Here is a 19,832-nt window from a genome sequence, read left to right as displayed (position 1 = left end):
ACAATGCCTGGTGGCCATGAGGTTTATTTGCCCTCTTTCTGCCTCCATTTCTTCCTTTGCACAACAGGAATAATAATACCCACAGAACTACTGTGAAGACTGAGAGGGAGAATGTTCCCTACATCTTCCTTTCCCCATCTGTCCTCCGTCCTTGAGCACCCAAGTCCCTTGGACTAAACAGTCACTCTAACAGCCCCTCCAGTCTGATCATTCAGTTTCTCTGACCATGAGCCTGGTGCTGCCATGGAACTGGAGAAGTCTTGATACCGTCCACTTACATAAGATACCGTATGTATAGCCAAGACAATGAACATTTCTTTATTGACTGGAGCATTTAATGTTATCTCAAACATTTGTAAATTTTAATAAATTTCTCCTAAATGTGCATTAAATTTAAAAATAATAACTTTTATAAGAGGCCACAGTATTTTAGTGAGACAGACAGCAGAACAATGCAGTGTGCCATGAACAGCGTTCTATGAATAAGAATATTTATACTATAGGATCTCCATATGCTGCTGACCATACCTTAGAGTACTGTGGTTTCCCATTTTCATAGTGAATCTCCACATAATCCGAAGACAGCAAACCACTACAAAGGAAAGAAAATACAGTGATTTCCACATCTAAGATACTTGGAGGTTTTAAAAATAACCAGTTCAATAAATGGATGTGAGAGCTATGTAAACCACAAAGCTCTCCTGTCCACAGTAAGGGCAGAACAGATGTCATCAACAGTGCCAAATGTTATCCAGCAACAAATCACTCCTGCATTTGTTAAAAAGGGTAAAATACAGACAATTTATTTTTTTTTTTTGAATTTCCTCGTTTGTTTTTATTTTTATTTTTTTTTAATTTTTATTTTTACTTTATTTTACTTTACAATACTGTATTGGTTTTGCCATACATTGACATGAATCCGCTATGGGTGTACATGCATTCCCAAACATGAATCCCCCTCCCACCCAGATAATTTAAAGATGAACTCTTTTTATACACACATTCATCATTTGATTGATATGTTAATACGGAACAAACAAAGAGGCAGGTAACAGGAGAAGATGAGTGCTATAAAAATTCACAAGTATACTCTAACTAATTGGAAACTCAAAACAATCATTGAGGAAGAGTACAGAGAAAAGACCAGATAGAAAATATTTTAGGCTTTTCAAGTCACAGGGTCTGTATAACCACTATTCAACTCTGCTATTTTATCGTGTAAGTCGCTACAGGCTGTACAGTTGTGTTCCAATAACACCTCATGGACACTGAAATCTGAATTTCACATAATTTTCACCCATCAGGAACTATTTTTTTTTCTTTAATTTTTGGCAACCATTTGGAAGTTTAATAAACATTCTTCACTTGAGGATTACAAAAGCAGAAATGCCAGATATGGCCTGCGGTCCACAGTTTGCTAACTCCTGGAATAAAATAATAGTTAAGAACATAGATTTTTAAGTCAGAGGGAGGTTTAAAACCTAGCCCAGCTCCCTATTAGTAGTGTGACCATGGGCAAGGTACCCAACTCAGCCTTTACATGAGTCACACGAAGACAACAAAGAGTGTGAATTGCATAGACACTAACAGGATTAAGTGAAACCACCCAGATGAGAACTCAGCGCTGAGTACATGCCCAGTAACGGGCACTGCAGCTGTCACTATTTTTAACTCAGCTTCCTCCAACACATTTCCCTTTATACAAGGTAGGAAATACAAAATATGTGCCTCCAAATGAGCACAGAACTGCTAGGGCATCTAGGTTCCTATTTCAGCTGTACCACTAGAAATAATGGTAACAAGAGATCACTCACACTGACCGAGTACTCACTACATCCCAGCCATTGTTCTAGGGACTATCAACAGAGAACTCACTTAGTCCTAATGGTAACTGAAGGACAACAGTAGGTTCAACAATGAGCCAAGGGTGTGCCCTGTATTTAGGTCTCCATTTCTTCTGTAAGAAAAAAGGCTGGAGCAGACGATGTCTCAGGAAGGCCTGCTCTGACATTCTGTCTTCCATAACTCTGCCTACCAGTAGGATTTCTTGTTGGGAAATCTCGACACTGCTTCTTTAACAAAAGGACAGGAGGACTCAAGGATTTTGCATCATTTTGAGAGCTGCACCTGATGTGGTTCTACTATGACCCAGTGTGCAGGGTCTGGAGGAGGCTTGGAGCCAATCAACAAAGTAACTGGGAGTCACATGAGCGTCTGGTCCAGCCTGGTTTCTGGCGTGAGCTGAAGGACAACCTTTACAACACAGAAATAAGGCAGATGCTTGTATCTTGGACAGGTTTTTCTATTGAAATTACTAATCAAATGTGTGTCTATTGAAAATTCTACATTTGAAACTAACTTCCCTGGTGGCTCAGATGGTAAAGCGTCTGTCTACAATGCGGGAGACCTGGTCGATCCCTGGGTCGGGAAGATTCCCTGGAGAAGGAAACGGCAACCCACTCCAGTACTCTTGCCTAGAAAATCCCATGGATGGAGGAGCTTGGTGCAGGCTACTGTCCATGGGATCACAAAGAGTCGGGCACGACTGAGCGACTTCACTTCACTTCACTTCGCTTACTTCACATCTACTCATTCCCTTCTCAAAATCTCAGTAATAGCAGAAATAATGACAGGGGCTTCCCTTGTGGCTCAGCTGGTAAAGAATCCACCTGCAGTGCAGGAGACCCCTGTTCGGTTCCTGGATCAGGAAGATCCGCTGGAGAAGGGATAGGCTACCCACTCCAGTATTCTTGGGCTTCCCTTGTGGCTCAGCTGGTAACGAATCCATCTGCTATGTGGGAAACCTTGGTTCAATCCCTGGCTTGGAAAGAAAGGCTACCCACTCCAGTATTCTGGCCTGGAGAATTAGGTCACAAAGAGTCGGACACTACTGAGCGACTTTCACTTTCACTTTCTTCAATGACAGTTTTCAGCTCTCTATACTTGGGAGAACCTGACACGGTGCAGAAACTTCTTTCAGTTCTAGTTAATGAAGTCAGCACTGTGAATGTGCATAAGCAGGGTTGTGGATGACAACATTTCTCTCAGGAATATTTCCACAACACCGAGAGGCAGAGAGGCTGCACTAACTGCATTTTAATTACCTCTCTCTACAGGTAATTCATTATTTTCAAAATTCTTAACCACACCATCCCTGGAGGATGTCTAACAGTTGAAAAACAAGGCTATTTTAGACCCCCTACTTTTGCTTGTAATTACAAAAGCAGATAATAACATTCTAACCACTAACCGCCAAATATGATAAAGGTCACTTTATTGTATTTCTCTCTTTTCAAGGTCTTTTACCCACCATGGACATACCTATTTCTACTATCTCCCGCATGTGAGAATCTTAAAGAAGAGAAACAGCCACTCTTCTAGGAGCCTATGACAGACAGAGATAGACCTAAGACCATATGCTCCCTGTGACAGAGGCGCTCCTCTCTCCCACCTCCTATAAATAGCACCACATCCTCACTTGCACCATCCTTTCCTCCTGTCTGACCAGAGCCATCCCTGCCTTAAAACTGTTTCTTTCATTTATCAGTGTCCCCAGCACCTGGCATGATGCCTGGTGCATAGCAGGTGCCTAATCAACATTTGCTGAGTGAGCGAACATCTACGAACATCCACTCCATGCCAGACCCACACCGTGTGCTGGGAAGGGGGGATGAAGATTGCCACTCTCCGAAACTGACACTAAGCAAATCAGCACAAACGTATGAGATTCGCCGTTTCATCCTAAAATGGCATTTGTAATCTTCCTGAAGGCGAATTAATGCCAACTGAAATGTAATCTCATTATTAAAGTCTTAATGTGATTTCAAAACAAGACTTTTCAGTGAGGGACAAGTAACACTGGAGAAAAAGAACTGAACAGCTAGTGGTGTGGTGGCCTGTCTCCAGCCACACCCTGCAAAGAAAGAGCAGGTCATCTGTATCTCTGTATGCCTGAAGATAAGCTGTCTGGCAATCTCTGCCTGCAGATGCTCTCCAAGGCCTTTCCTCCACCTCTGCCCTCTGCAGTTTCCCTAGCAGAATTTCCTCTCGGGAACAGACTGTTCTAACAGTCCAATACTGATCTACTTAACAATTACAGTTCCAAGTATAAACTGTCATTTAACTTTGATGATCAGCCAACTGGGCGTTTGGTTCTAAGTTATCTGATAATGTGAGGGAACTGATGAAAAGGAATTTCTGAACATTTTAAATTCTGAAATATACATCCTTTTTCTAGGCATTTAAGTTACAGAAAAGCTATACACCACAGCTACTATAGTGCTTCTCATGCAGGTTATCTGGTGAAAGAGATGTGGCCTTTGGAAGTAAAGGGATAAATATAAGATGGAAGTTCAAAGCAAGGTGGAAGAGAGTGGAAGAACTGGAATAAGGAAATTCTCTTTTGATATTGTTATGGAATCCTCTCACTCAGCACCTTCATGGTGAATCTGCACAAAGGTAGTGGAGAAAACCTGAACTCTAAACTCAAACATTATGATTTTATTCAACATATGAAGAACAGATGTAAGCACCTTGAAGATGCTGAACTCCAAGAGCAAGAGAATGGAAAGACTATTTAAACATAGCGATGAACCAAGAGTCATAGCAATGACGGAGGAGACTGTGGCAGAAATAACGCTGAGTATCCCCCTAGTTGCATTTTGTCTTTCTTCCTGGCATGGTAAGACTACATTTCATAGCTTTCCCAGCGTTTAGGATGGGATCAAGAGATTGAATTTAGGCTCAAGAGATAAGGGTGGAAGTGATGTCCACTCTTCCAGTTTGAACATTAAAATCCAGGCATGACTATCAGAGCTCTCTCTTCCCTGGAATCTTGGAAGTCATATGTCCCAGATGGCATAGCTACAAGGTGGATGCAGTCTAGGGGTTCTTACGTCATGATTTGGAGAACAGCTTCTTAGGAAAGTCACTCAATTTGTACTAGACTGTACCATGGTTAAAAGACAAAATATTACACTGTTAATTCTTAGATTTCCTCTTTATTATTGAAACATGCTCAAAATGATCCTAATTCCAGCATGTGTCGCAAAAAGGCAATGGCACCCCACTCCAGTACTCTTGCCTGGAAAATCCCATGGAGGGAGGAGCCTGGTAGGCTGCAGTCCATGAGGTCTCGAACAGTTGGACACGACTGAGAGACTTCACTTTCACTTTTACTTTCATGCATTGGAGAAGGAAATGGCAACCCACTCCAGTGTTCTTGCCTGGAGAATCCCAGGGACGGGGGAGCCTGGTGGGCTGCCGTCTATGGGGTCACACAGAGTCGGACACAACTGAAGTGACTTAGCAACAGCAGCAGCAGCCAGCATGTGTCACGAGAAAAAGTTTTAGAAATTTATGTTGAAAGAATTTCAGAATCATCAACAAATATACAAAGAGAACTACTATTAAGATCTAGATATTGAAAATTCATACAAAAAGAAGTTTTGCCTATATAAATATTTGTTGGTATCCTTGAGTTTGAGATGGTGTGTCTAATGAAAGAAGATATATGAACAGTCAGGTGGCCAAAACTCCAAAAGTTTATATCTTACATTCCTCCAGGGAGGTTCATTATGGAAAAGCCAAGGAAGGATCTGAATAACTGGAAAAGTTACTTACCAAGAATCCCTAGAGCCTGGAAAAGTCATTAATGAAAAAGAGTGAATGACTTCTTTGGAAAATAACTTGAATCCCTTACTTTAAAGAAAGAACTATATGCTTTCTTTTGGACAATCCTGATCATGACAGACTATGAGTGGGTTCATCAAGCAAACTAATTTGTTTGGAAACAGATGACATAGAGAACAAGACCCTTGCACTCTAAGGAAGTCTACTAGGAAAGACAACCATGGGACCACAAGAAGGTCATTTGTTCTACATCAGTTAAAGATCATTTACTTCCTTTAAAAAGCAGTCAAACTACCAGCCTCTAAAGTCTCTTCCAGTTCTGAAATCTGCATTCACTGCAAATAATGAGATGAACCCTCAGTCTACACCTCTGATTAGGAAATTGAGAACAATCTCTTTTGGAGGGACCTGAGGCCAATAGGGCATTCCCTCAACAGCAGAGCTAGGGGAAAAGTCTAGAACAGTAGCAAGCACCAAGGCTGAAGCACTGGCTGACCATATGATTTATCATCCAAATCAGGATACAGAAAGAGGCATATTAATAATTATTCCAGGACATCAGACATAAACCAGGAAGGACTGTCCTGGAAAAATGGGGACATACAGTTGCTCTACCTAAGGGTCAAATTTAAGGTACACACATTAAGTTCTACAGAGGTTAGGCTAGTCTATGAGGCAAAAAATACCCCAAAGCTGAGATGTTACTAAGCCAGTAGACTGTCAATATGTCGCCTTCTCCAGCTGCTTCTGGGTTTTACATGGCCACTGTTTTTGGACAGACTTAGGATCTCTCTCTTTCTCTCAGCGCTTGATGTCAGGAAGTACGTGAGAGGGGAATGAGCAGTTTGAGATACAAAAACCAGAATGTTGTGAATCTACATTCACCGCAATACACTGGACTTGTCAGGTCCTGACCAGTCCTGCTCCTTGTCAATCAATGTCTTTGCTCTTAAAGAAACAGTGTCACTAATACCCTAATTTCATTCTCGGTGGTAAAATATGTAAATTACTTCCATATGTTTTCAAACTGGGACTGGAAGGTCAATATTTGCATGAACAGTGAAAGATTATGTCTAGAAAAGAAAGGAGTGTCACCAATGCCCATTTTCATAACAGAAATTCACTCATCTGATTATCTTCTGCTTGACCATGTTTAACTCCTCAGTATCAGGATCCCTGGGCATCCTACATGGCTCCTAACAGATTCACCCTGGAGGTCTGCCCTTCACCCCACCAGGTCTTACACTTGAAGTAGGCTGGGACCTGGGACCCTTTTCCAGGGTGCTTGCAATTTGCCCCTGCACAACAAAATACAAGAAACCATAAGAGACTAAAAATAACTACATGCCTGCTGCAGCGGGAGCAATTATGAGCAATAACATACGAAAAGGCCACAAACCAACTACCATTATGGAGGTGCCAGGAGCAAAAGCAAGGTCCTGCACGTGATCCCTGCACGCAGCATCAGCAGACCTCCTAAGCTACCCCTCCAGCCCCACCCACTCACTGGTGCACCACTCCCCACCCCACCCTATTTGAGGAACAAGCCTGCCCTCCTTGGAGAGCAAGCAAGAGTACCTGTTGTTTTTGCTCTCTCATGCTACAATACAAGTTTCAATAAAGCCTTGCCTGGAATTCTCATCTGCCCTCTTATCAATTTCTACTGATGGAAAAGTCCAAGGACCCAGGACCTTCATTTATTTGATAACAATAAACGCTGAGCACTATGGAGAGTCTCAGCTTCATGGGGCATCAAGGAGAACAGTATTAGACAACGAAGCACCATGCTTGCTCCCTCTTTCCATTAGTTTTACTTTTTTCCTTTTACACACCTAACTTTTAATTAATTAAATCATCACTCTAAGTTGTAATGAGGAGAGATACAGACTTTATTTTTTTTAATATAAATTTTTTTATTTTAATTGAAGGCTAATTACTTTACAATGCTATATTGGTTTTGCCAGACAGATACAGACGTTAAACTTAGTACATTCATACAAGTGGAAGCTTGTAAATTTACTATTATCCTCATGGTGCTTTCCTTTTTGAAAACAACAAACTTAAAAGGTAAGAAGATTCTTCAACCACCACTTTTCTCAAGTTTTAAGAAAAAGTTAGACTCAACCCAACTGCAATAATTTTTAATACCAAAAGTTATTTCAGCTAGAAACTATATACTCCTTTTAGTATAAACAATACAGTGAGAATTTTAAAGCTGCGTTCAAAGATTGTAGACATGAAGAGGTTTGGATTTAAGAGTATAGAAATTATATGTTAAGTGGGTAAAAGTAATTACAGGTTGAATTGAGGGTTGGTGTTAAGTCAAACAGTGTTGGCACGCTAGGCCAGGGCTGGAGCATGTGGGCATATTTCATAGGATTGGAGCTGGAGGCGGAGACCACTCCTAGTACAAGCAAGCTGTAGAGATGTGAGCTTCTCTGAGGGTCACCACAGGAATTCAATGAGTTCCTGAACCACAGGAGAGGCTGCAGTAATTTAATGTGTAGGCACTCATAAGCAATGGCCCGTGCACCATAATACAGTTAAGAACACCATATAAAATACTAGGTTGTCCAAAAAGTTCATTTGAGTTTTTCTGTAACTAACTTTTTGGTCAACACAGTAAGAATAGGAAACTTAAAACCTTTTAAGTTAATAGATAAGGCAGTAGAGAGAAGAAGAGTTAGCAGAGAAGTAAGGGATAAACCTGAGATGACGTAAAAGCTGAGAACCCCCATGCAAGCTGCCCTGATCAGCTGATAAAAGGAGTCAATTAAGAGTTCTCCTCTGAGGAGCTATAAAAAGGAATGCATTTGAGTCAGTTCTAATGAGGTGGATGAACCTAAGCCTATTACACAGAGTGAAGTAAGTCAGAAAGAGAAAAACAAATATCACATACTAAAGCATATATATGCAATCTAGAAAGACAGTACTGATGAACCTATGTGCAGGGCAGCAATGGAGACGCAGACTTAGAGAACAGACTTGTGTAAACTGTGAGGGAAGCAGAGGGTTGGACAAATGGAGAAAGTAGCATGGAAATGTAAACACTAACATATGTAAAATAGATAACCAGGGGGAATTTACTGTATGACTCAAGGAGCTCAAACCGGTGCTCTGACAACCTGGAGGAGTGGGATGGGATGGGAGATGACAGGGAGGTTCAAGACGGAGGGGACATATATATATATATGGCTGGTTCATGTTGATATATGGCAGAAATCAACACAATACTGTAAAGCAATTATCCTTCAATTAAAAACAAATAAATTTTTTAAAAAAGAGTTCTCAGAGGAGTAGCATCAATCAACAGAGACATTTTTAATTACCCAAGAATGAAAGTGAAAGTGAAAGTCGCTCAGTCATGTCTGACTCTTTGAGACCCCAAGGACTATACAGTCCATGGAATTCTCCAGGCCAAAATACTGGAGTGGGTAGCTCTTCCCTTCTCCACAGGATCTTCCCAGCCCAGGGATCGAACCCAGGTCTCCCACACTGCAGGCAGATTCTTTACCAGCTGAGCCACAAGGAAACACCACATATAAGAATGAAAGATGCTTAATTTCTCCTCCCTAACTTTTAAGTCACATCATTTGAGGGAGTTAACACATTCTTAGTGTGGCTGCCACTATCTCTGTAAGTACATCAGTAATTCTGAGATTCCTCTTATGATAGAACTGCAGTCACTTTCACACAAGTGGTTTTACCCCAATATGTCATGAAACAAGAACAATTTTAAACATAGGGAAAACCGAATCCAAATAAAGATAGCATATCTTTTGAACACAGTTATACACAACTGAAATGCTTTGGTGTACCATTTTCAAAATTGATAATGAATGTCATAGTTTGTGGAATATTGCTAATTCAGGTTCTTTTCTGACCTGCCCAATATTTCTTTATAAAACCATCAAGCCAGGCTTCACGTGCAGTGAAACTTTACAGAAATAGACATAGATCCATTATCAGTCTTGCCTTCTTGGAACTTTGTCTAGAAGAAAAAACTACCTTCCAACTCCAACTTCATCTCCCAAGACAAGATCTCCCTACTTCTTTTATTTTTCAGTCTATAGGGATAAACTTTCCATTTGTTCATACAGTGTCCAGTCTTCCCAGGTATGCATGAAAGAGTCAAAAAGACGAAAGCGAAACAAATGGAAAAACTACCAAAAATAGTAAGAGCTAACTAAGATAGCCAGTTATAAGATATACATGCAAAAACAAAATACAATTCTATGTGCACAAGCAAAAATAACCTAGAAATAATCCAGGGGGAAAGTTGCTACTAACAACGACAACAGTGGCAACAAATGTTATATATGTATTATGGATGTGAATATTGACACACATATGTATAGATGAACATATACTCTATACCGTTAATGTAATTCCAAACAAAATCTCAGAAAGTTTGTTTAACTTGACAAAAGTATTTTAAAGTTTATTTTAAAGAATAAATGTTTATGACAACCCGTTTGTTTTCAAATGAGGGATAACAATAGGACCTTACATTACTACAAGAGTAAATGAAATACAGAGCACTGGCCTGATTAGATGGACACTCCAAAGGACAAACAGAAAATACAGTTCATACAAAAGAAGTAATACATGAAAATAATGACATTTTAAATTGGTAAAGAAGAAAATCAATAAAGAATAAATAGGTTTGGAACAAATGACTAAACTTTTGGGGAAAATTAGATCCCTACAGTAGATCTTACACCAAATAACAATATATACATTAAAGGCATATATGTTTCAAAATCAATTTACTATAAAAAAATATAACTGAATGCTAGGAAGAAGAGATCATTTTGTGCATGATCTTAAACTCAGAAATAACTTTTATAACAGATAAGACTATATATTTTTTTAATTTCCACAAGTTAAAATTTAAAATAACATGAACAATGTCAAGGCAAACTGAGAAAAAATAAGTACATGAAAAACAAAGAGCTGCTATTTTTTAAGGAGCTAAAACAAAAACAAACCACCCAACAAAAAAAAGGCAAATGACATGGGCAGATGATACACAAAATATTATGTACAAAATGCAATCCACAGAAGGAAAGAAAGCAAATGCTAATGGTGATGAATTATATACAAATCTACCATTGTATTAGTAATAAAACACCTGTAAATCAAAATAGCTGTAAGAGACCATTTTCTCCCATCAGTTTAGAAGATAAAAAATGAGTAATAGGAGCTAGATTTGAAGTTAAATTGGCACTTCAGTACTGTTGGGAACATGAATTAATATGCTTTTCTAGGGGGCAACTTGAACTTGCCAGGTGACTCTCCTCCAAATGTAGCAGACATTTGGGTTCGATCCTTGGGTCAGGAAGATCCTCTGGAGAAGGAAACAGCAACCCACTCAGTATTCTTGCCTGGAAAATCCCATGAACAGAGAAGCCTGGTGGGCTGCAGTCCAGGAGGCCACAAAGCATTGGACATACAACTGAGCACACAGGGGGCAACTTACAATAGCCATTAAAAGACTGAAAGCACTTTCACCTTAAATCCTTAAGTTCTTATAATCTTTTAAGTGCTGCTCATAAAGCTTTCCTAAGGAAATAACTAGACAAAAACAAACATAGATACACATGGAGCTCTTCTCTGCAGATGATGTAAATGCGAATAGGTTTAAATGTGTTTTTTCAGGGGTCTTTGCTGGTGGTCCCTGGGCTTCCTTGGTGGCTCAGAGGTTAAAGCGTCTGCCTCCAATGCAGGAAACCCGGGTTTGATCCCTGGGTCGGGAAGATCCCCTGGAGAAGGAAATGGCAACCCACTCCAGTATTCTTGCCTGGAGAATCCCATGGACAGAGGAGCTTGATAGGCTACAGTCCATGGGGTCACAAAGAGTCGGACACGACTGAGTGACTTCACTTTCACTTGCTGGTGGTCCAGTGGTTAAGAATCTGCCTTCCAAGGCAGGGGACTCAGGTTCAGTTCCTTGGTCAGGGAACTAAGATCCCACATGTGGCAGGGCAACTAAGCCCACGCGCTGTAGAGCCTGTGCTCCACAACTAGAGAAGCCCCCAAGTGTGGCTAAAACTAGGAAAACGCTGCGTGCCACAATGAAGACCCAGAGCAGCCAAAAAAAAATTAATAAAAACTGAATTTTAAAAAATATGTTTTTAAAGATGCTTGAAAACACTGGAAAGATGCTCACAATACCACATCAAAAAAAAGCCAATGAGAAAATACTATGATATTATGTTCAGTAACTTTTTAAAAGTATGTCTGTATGTGTATATTCACACACAAAAAAATCTGCAAAGATACACAAATATAATTGTAGGCTTGCTTCCTGTAGAATTTTCAAAGGTTTTTATTTTCTTTCTTTCCTTACCCATAATTCCTAAAGTTTTACAATGAATATATATTTTCTTTGAGAAACCAAAAGTTATATTTTCTTAAAGGAAGGGAAACACAGCTCTTCAGGAAGAGGATTAATTAATTAACTAATAAATTAGTGACCAGTTGCAAGCACAGGTAAATAAAAGAGTTATAGGAGATGACAACTACCACCAACCACACTGTGGGCAGCAGCTAGTCTGGCTACTTCTGTCCCCTCAACTCAGTGCGATCAACAATCCCTGAACACACAGAGGTTGGGGTGAGGACAGGAAAAGAAACAAAATGCAATCTCTACCCTCAAGGTGACTACAATCTCACAGCTAAAATAAGACTGGACAGCATATACCCTAATATCATAAACAGTAAACCATCAAGCTGCCCCAAAAGGGCAAATTAATTTCAACTAAGATGATCAGGTGGGCTTTCCTTGTGGCTCAGCTGATAGAGAATCCACCTGCAATGTGGGAGACCTGGGTTCAATCCCTGGGTTGGGAAGATCCCCTGGAGAAGGGAACGCTACCCACTCCAGTATTCTGGCCTGGAGAATTTTATGGACTATATAGTCCACAGGGTTGCAGAGTTGGACACAACTGAGTGACTTTCACTTTCAAGATGATTGGGAGCTTTTCAATGAGAAAATAGGGCCAGGGCGTCCCTGGTGGTCTAGTGGTTAAGAATCCGCCTGCAAATGCAAGGGACACATGTTCAACCCCCGGGCTTCCTGGGGAGCAACTAAGCCCACGCACCTAGAGACCATGCTCTGCAACAAGAGATGCCACCGCAATGAGAGACAACTAGAGAGCAGCCTCCACCTGCCATAACTACAGAAAACGCATGTGCAGCAATGAAGACCCAGGGCAGCCAGAAAGAAACAAATATGAAAAAAGAAAAGAAAACAGGGCCAGGGTAGATTCAGGACAAAATACAGATAGGCAAATAGGCAGGAAAGAGCAGGTAACATAGACAGGGATCAAAGTGTGCAGCCAGAAAGGATATTCTGGGAGTGGCTAGAAGTCCAGTGTCTAGGGCATCGGGCATGGGGTGATGGTGTTTGAAAGGTAGGATCGGGACCAGACAGGACACATGTTTAAGCAGAGAAGTTTGAACCTCCTAAGGAAAGGGAACTCTAGGGCCAAGTACTCAGACTAGGAAGAGCTGAGCGTAAGCACTGCATTCTGTGTCTTCAGAAGCTGCAGAGTCTTTAAAGCCTGGGAAGGACTGAACACAGATAAGGTTCTTTTACTGGGTCAATTAGAGCCATCTGCAAAGTAATTAATGTGAGCAGCAGGAGAGAACGGCATGAGATCAACAAAGACATTAAGAAAAGGCCTTTCCACATATGAAAACCTGTAGCTTTAATTTTCTTTCAATCATTCAATTAATGGCTGAAGACTGAGAAGCAAAAAGGAAGAAAGAAAGCAGATGAAGTTAGATAAAGAAGTGATTACCAAAATTTAAAGATTAATTCATTTTTAAATTTTCCATATCCTTGTTATTTGTATTAATGCAGTTTTTTATTTTTATACAGTTTTCAAGGTTATTTTCCATTGCAGTTATCACAGAATATTGGCTATATTCTCCTGTGTTGTGCTATATATCCTTGAGCCTACCTTACGCCTAATAGTTTGTACCTCCCACTCCCCTACCCCTATGTTGACCCACCCTCCCCTCCCAGCCAGTACCCACTAGCTTGTTCTCTGTATCTGTGAGTCTCCTTTTTTGTTACATTAACTAGTTTGTTTAGATTCCACATATAAGTGATACCATGTGGTATCTGTCTTTCTCTGTCTGACTTCATTAACATAAAGCCCTCCAAGTCTATCCACATTGCTGTGCTGTGCTGCGGTTAGTCACTTCAGTCATGTCCAGCTTTTTACGACCCCATGGACTATAGCCTGCCAGGCTCCTCTGTCCATGGGGATTCTCCAGGTAAGAAAACTGGAGTGGGTTGCCATGCTCTGCTCCAGGGGATTTTCCAAACCCAGGAATCGAATGCAGGTCTCCCGCATTTCAGGCAGATTCTTTACTATCTGAGCCACCAGGGAAGCCTAAGAATACTGCAGTGGGTAGCCCATCCCTTCTCCAGGGGATCTTCCCCACCCAGGGATCAAATCAGGGTCTCCTGCATTGCAGGTGGATTCTGTACCAGCTGAGCAGTTACCAGGGAAGCCCATGTTGCTGTAAATGGCAGAATTTCTTTAAGTGTTTTTACTGTGAATTACAGATATCTGTCCTAAAATTTGTTGTGCAAATGTTTATTGCATTTTATGCTGTTTTAGTAGAATCTCCGTAGAACAATCACAATTGTCCTTTGTGTGCTCTTCCTCTCTTCTTACCCTACCAAGGAGGAACCTAACCCTTTACTTCTCTTGAGCTACTAAAGTCTGAGCACGCGTGGTATCTGCTGGCTGACCGGAGAACCAAGGCCTGCAAGGTCCTATAAAGGAGGAGACATTTGATTCTGTCACGCTAGATTTCTCTTACTGTCAGAAAACAACATTCTGTGCAATCCTGAGATCCTTCATACATAGAACACAGGACCCTTTAGAGATGATAACCATGGTCCTTCCTAAATATTAGATATGTTCATCAAATTGTCAGAATATAGCAATCTGTTCTGTGTTAACATCAAACCAGTACAGAAGACAAGAATACCACACAGCAAGAAGAAGTGGGAAGAGGAGGGGGAAAGAAAAGGAGAACTTTTTTGTGGTTTCTTCAAGAAACTACAAAATTACTCTCAAACAAAGTGGCACCCATTTTTTTAAATTACCACCTGGGGGGAGGGCAGAGGTGGATGGGACAAACTAGGAGAACAGCCTTGACATATATACACTGTGCTGTGCTTAGTCACTTTGACTCTTTGCAATCCCATGGACTGTAGCCCGCCAGGCTCCTCTGTCCATGCGGATTCTCCAGGCAAGAATACTGGAGTGGGTTGCCATGCCCTTCTCCAGGGAATCTCCCCAACCTGGGGACTGAACACAGGTTTCCCGCATTGCAGACCGATTCTTTACCATCTGAGCCACCAGGGAAGCCCAAGAATACTGGAGAGGGTAGCCTATCCCTTCTCCAGGGGATCTTTCCGACCCAGGAATTGAACTGGGATCTCCTGCATCGCAGGAAGATTCTTCACCAGCTGAGCTACCAGGGAAGCCCCATATACACACTACTATGTGTAAAACAGACAACTAGTGGGAAACTGCTGTATAACATAGCGAGCTCAACTTGGAGCTCTGTGAAAACTTAGAGGGGTGGAATGTGGGGTGGAATGAGGCTCAAGGAGGAGATATATGTATACATAGAGCTGATTAACTTTGTTGTACAGCAGAAACTAACACAACATTGTAAAGCAGCTATACTCTGATTTTTTTTAAGTGCCAATAAATAAACAAATAAATTACCACTTGGGATAATGATCTTCAGTGTTCTAAGCACATTTCATGGCATTAAGAAATTATTCACTGGGCTTTTGATTGTTTAAAAAAATCATGATTTCCTAATTTCTCTAATCAAAGAGATTTTTTCATTCTTCCAAATTATGTACCATTTCAAAATAATGACAACAGACCTCTACAAATGATAGAATTTATTGGAAAAACTACCATTACTTGGTAACTTCTTTGGAAAGGGAATTTCTTCCAACTACTGCCGACTTTCTGATTCCATGTAGTTCATTCAAGTGCCAACTGGGCCTTTTTCCACTCTGCTGCTGCTGCTGCTAAGTCACTTCAGTCGTGTCTGACTCTGTGTGACCCCACAGACGGCAGCCAACTAGGCTCTCTCTCCTCCTGGAGAATCGTCCCTGGGATTCTCCAGGCAAGAACACTGGAGTGGGTTGCCATTTCCTTCTGCTCGCCATTAAGCCCTTAGTCAATGATGAATGGCCGAACTATACAGGCAGCCAGGAGCCATTTGTTCTTTGAACTAATGAACAAACAGGTGAATAAGAATCAGGAGATCCAACTCCTAACCTGACTCTTACTGTCTCTGGGTCTTGGGAGAAGTCCCTAATATTGTGGAACAAGTTTTCTCCCTTACAAAAACCAAAAATGTTGGATTACAGGACCTCTAAATGACTGCCATCATCTCCTACCCTAAAAGCACAGCTTGCTAAGCTGGGTCTTGGGATTGTTAACACAATATCACATCTATCTGGTACCTGCTTTGTCAAGTAATCAACTTTCTATATACTAGGATGACTTCAGGCCAACTTTTCCAGAATGCTGCTAAAAGAATAGTTCCATTCATGTTCCATATATACTACAAAGCTCTGCTTTATAATTTTTATCTAATTCTACATATTTCTATGTACCTCCACCAAAAAAGAACACCTAAATTTCCAAGAAGAAAAGTGATAAACTCTTTCTACAGATTAGATTAATAAAGAACAAAAAAAATTTACATAGAAATTCAGCTATGATTAAGATCTGCCAATGCTATAGTGTATAACATTATAGTGTATTAACACCAATCTATTTAAGGGGTATAGGGCTTCCTAGATGGCTCAGTGGTAAAGAATACACCTGCCAAAGCAGGAGACACAGAAGATGAGAGTTTGATCCCTAGGATGGGAAAATTCCCTAGAGTAGGAAATGGCAATACATTCCAGTATTCTTATCTGGAAAATTCTGTGGACAGAGGAACCTGATGGGTTACAAAGAGCTGGACACAACTGAGCGACCAAGCACACTCACATGCACACATTTAAGGGGCATGCTGAAAGCCAGGCAACACAATTATAAACCTGTTACTTGATTACAACTAAAAATAAGTTAAAAACTTAAGTCAACTATCATTCTTTATCATAAAGATACTAAAAACCAAAGATAACAGGAAAAAATAAGAATTTGTTTGCATAAGTAACTTATGATAAGCAAATCTGATGACATCTGATATCATTTTGAAAGACATGTATAAAACAGTGATTACAGCTGAGTAATTTCATCTGTTTCAGTCTTATTATAACATCCAGACATACTGCATAATATCTGAATTTATATCTTTCAAAAGCTACTCAGATCATTAGCTATTTGCACTTCTCTGAATATGTGTCTTAAAATTCATTTTAAATATTGTATAATCAGATATTTTCCATCAATTTTAAGAAATGTAAAGTGCCAGTCATAAAATAAAATCAGTGGTAGTAGAAAAAAGCAAGAGAGTAAACCTATAAATCAGAGTTTTAAGACAATTGCTGCAAATGGGTTTTTTCTCAAGCCAGGCAACTTTCATTAAATTGTCTTAAAATTTTAAGTCCAAGAAGACATTCTTACCCACATTCACAATTAAAGTGCCTCTCAATGTTTGGAGGAAAGTGAAATCTTTATAAGATTCTAGAAGCAGCCAAATCCCAGAGAGACTGACACAGAAAAAAGGAGAAACTATTCTATTTAGGTTCTTTCAGAGAAGCTATTTTTAGTTTAATCCTAAAAACAGACATTTTTAGAACACTGAAGGAAATTCTAACAATTAACAATGTGATCCATAGTGGCAAAGTTACTAAGTATCAATAGCAAATTCCAGGATCATAAGTACTTAGTGTTGGAGACGATGGGGAAGAATAAAGATCCTACGTGAACTGACTGACATCAAAGAAAGTCATGTTGTTGTTCAGTTGCTGAATCATGTCAGACACTTTGAGACCTCACGGACCGCAGCACACTAGGTCTCCCTGTGCCCCACTATGTCCTAGAGTCTGCCCAAGTTCATGTCCACTGAATCAGTGATGTCATTCAAGCATCTCATCTTGGACAGCAAGATCGAACCAGTCAATCCTAAAGAAAGCCATACCATGATAGGTAATTCACTACGATGACAGAAAATGCAGTGGACTACATTCAGAGAAAAATCCAGAAACTAACAGTCCAGTAGAGTAGAAACTCCAGGCTCAGAGAATATTCATGAGTTAAAATGCAGATAAGAGTCTAGAGATCACACCAGCATATAAATAACACAGAAGCAAGTGAGATTCTCCAAACTACTATTCCATAGAAATGGCAGGTACCATGTTGTAGCCATAGCTCTTTGTATTGTCACCTACACAGAGGAAACATCTAATATATAAGTCCTGTGGCTGATGAGTCCACAAGCAGGGAGCTCAAAGAAACAAAAGACAAGAAAAGATGGTACATTACACTTTAGCTTAAGGAATCCACAGAACTCCAGGGTCCTATAAGCAGAGCTCAGCACCCCCACGTGAGCAAGGTGGGGCCAGAGACAGTCCATGGCAAAAGCAACAGAAAAAGTAAGGCTCAGGCTACTTTTAATCTCTCTTATAGATAGATAAGTATCCATGAAGCCAAAAGCCAATCCCAGGCAGTCAGCCCATGAAGACTGGGACTACAAGGCTGAGAAAAAAATGAAGGATGAGAGCAAATGTGATTGTGAAATTATGCTAAGAGCAGTGCTCTTGACTATTCCAACCACTACCTCTAGGCAGGTAGTGACAGGACTGTGTGTGCATGTGTGTGTGTGTGTGTGTGTGTGTGTGTGTGTGTGTGTGTGTGTAATTTCTTAATGGGCTATCCACAACAAGCAGTAAGCCATGGAAATGTGGCAATGATCTCGAGCACCGAGAGTCAACAAGATAAAGAGAAGTTGTGTGCTTTCAAAATGATAGACAAAGATAGGAAATTTCTAATTCGTCTCTACAACATCAGACAAGAGTATGCTGAATAGCAGTCCACTGAATATTTTCATGACATATGTTTGAACCTGTTAACTCTAATTCCAGTAAGACACCATGAATGGCTGAATCCTTTCAAGAGGGTTAATTTTCCTTACAATTCTTAATTTTTCTTTTACAGAATGCAAGGAATAAACACGCATCCACATTTATTTTCTTCTGAAAGCTCTATTGTGGTTATTAATTAATATTATGACTATCTTGCTTTCTGGACTTCCCTGGTGGCTCAGACGGTAAAGCATCTGTCTACAATGCGGGAGACCCGAGTTCGATCCCTGGGTCAGGAAGATCCCCTAGAGAAGGAAATGGCAATCCACTCCAGTACTATTGCCTGGAAAATCCCATGGACAGAGGAGCCTGGTAGGCTACAGTCCATGGGGTCTCAAAGAGTCTGACAGACTGAGCAAGTTCACTTTCACTTTCACTTTCATCTTGCTTTCTGTCTGTGTTAAAAAATCCAAGTCTACTACACAAGCTTTAGGATGAGCAGTTACCTGGGTGGGGGATGGGAAGGAGGAAATACTTTGGTGGAGGGACACAGAGAGCTTCTGAGATATTGTTGTTGCGTCACTCAGTTGTGTCCCAACTCTTTTGTGACCCCACGGACTACAGCCCACAAGACTCTTCTGTCCATGGGATTTCCCAGGCAAGGATACTGGAGTGAGTAGCCATTTCCTTCTCCAGGAGATCTTTCCAACACAGGAATCAAACCCACATCTCCTGCATGGGCAGGCGAATTCTTTACAACCGAGTCACTAGGGAAGCCCCTCTGAGATACTAGCTATATTCTATTTCAACCCAAAGGGTGGGTATTATATGAACAGCCATCTTATCATTCTTCTTTAAATTGCAAAAATATATTTCTACTTCTCTGTGTATATATTTTATCATTTTAGTAAATTAAAGAAAAAGGAATCCAAAATATCTGTAAGTAATAGAAACAGATGCTGCTGCTGCTGCTAAGTCGCTTCAGTCGTGTCTGACTCTGTGCGACCCCAGAGACGGCAGCCCACCAGGCTCCCCCGTCCCTGGGATTCTCCAGGCAAGAACACTGGAGTGGCGTGCCATTGCCTTCTCCAAGAAACAGATGAGCCCAGTTCAATTCTGACATTGAAAAATTTGAGCATCAGACAAAGTGAGCCAAAAATGGACC

At 40.6% G+C, this 19,832-nt stretch overlaps 1 protein-coding gene across 1 annotated transcript in view; it reads right to left on the bottom strand.

Moving 5' to 3' along the window:
- ADAM23 (ADAM metallopeptidase domain 23) overlaps positions 1-19,832 on the bottom strand; it is a 185,108-nt gene that overhangs the window by 83,253 nt on the left and 82,023 nt on the right. Inside the window, exon 4 of the mRNA XM_052635428.1 lies at positions 529-592. Within this exon, the coding sequence (XP_052491388.1) occupies positions 529-592 (64 nt within the window). The remainder of the gene's footprint in view (positions 1-528; positions 593-19,832) is intronic.

This window comes from Budorcas taxicolor, chromosome 2 (assembly GCF_023091745.1).
Source record: "Budorcas taxicolor isolate Tak-1 chromosome 2, Takin1.1, whole genome shotgun sequence".
Lineage (NCBI taxonomy): Eukaryota > Metazoa > Chordata > Mammalia > Artiodactyla > Bovidae > Budorcas > Budorcas taxicolor.
The sequence above is the reverse complement of the archived record's forward strand: the minus strand, read 5'-3'. Positions and strand labels throughout refer to the sequence as shown.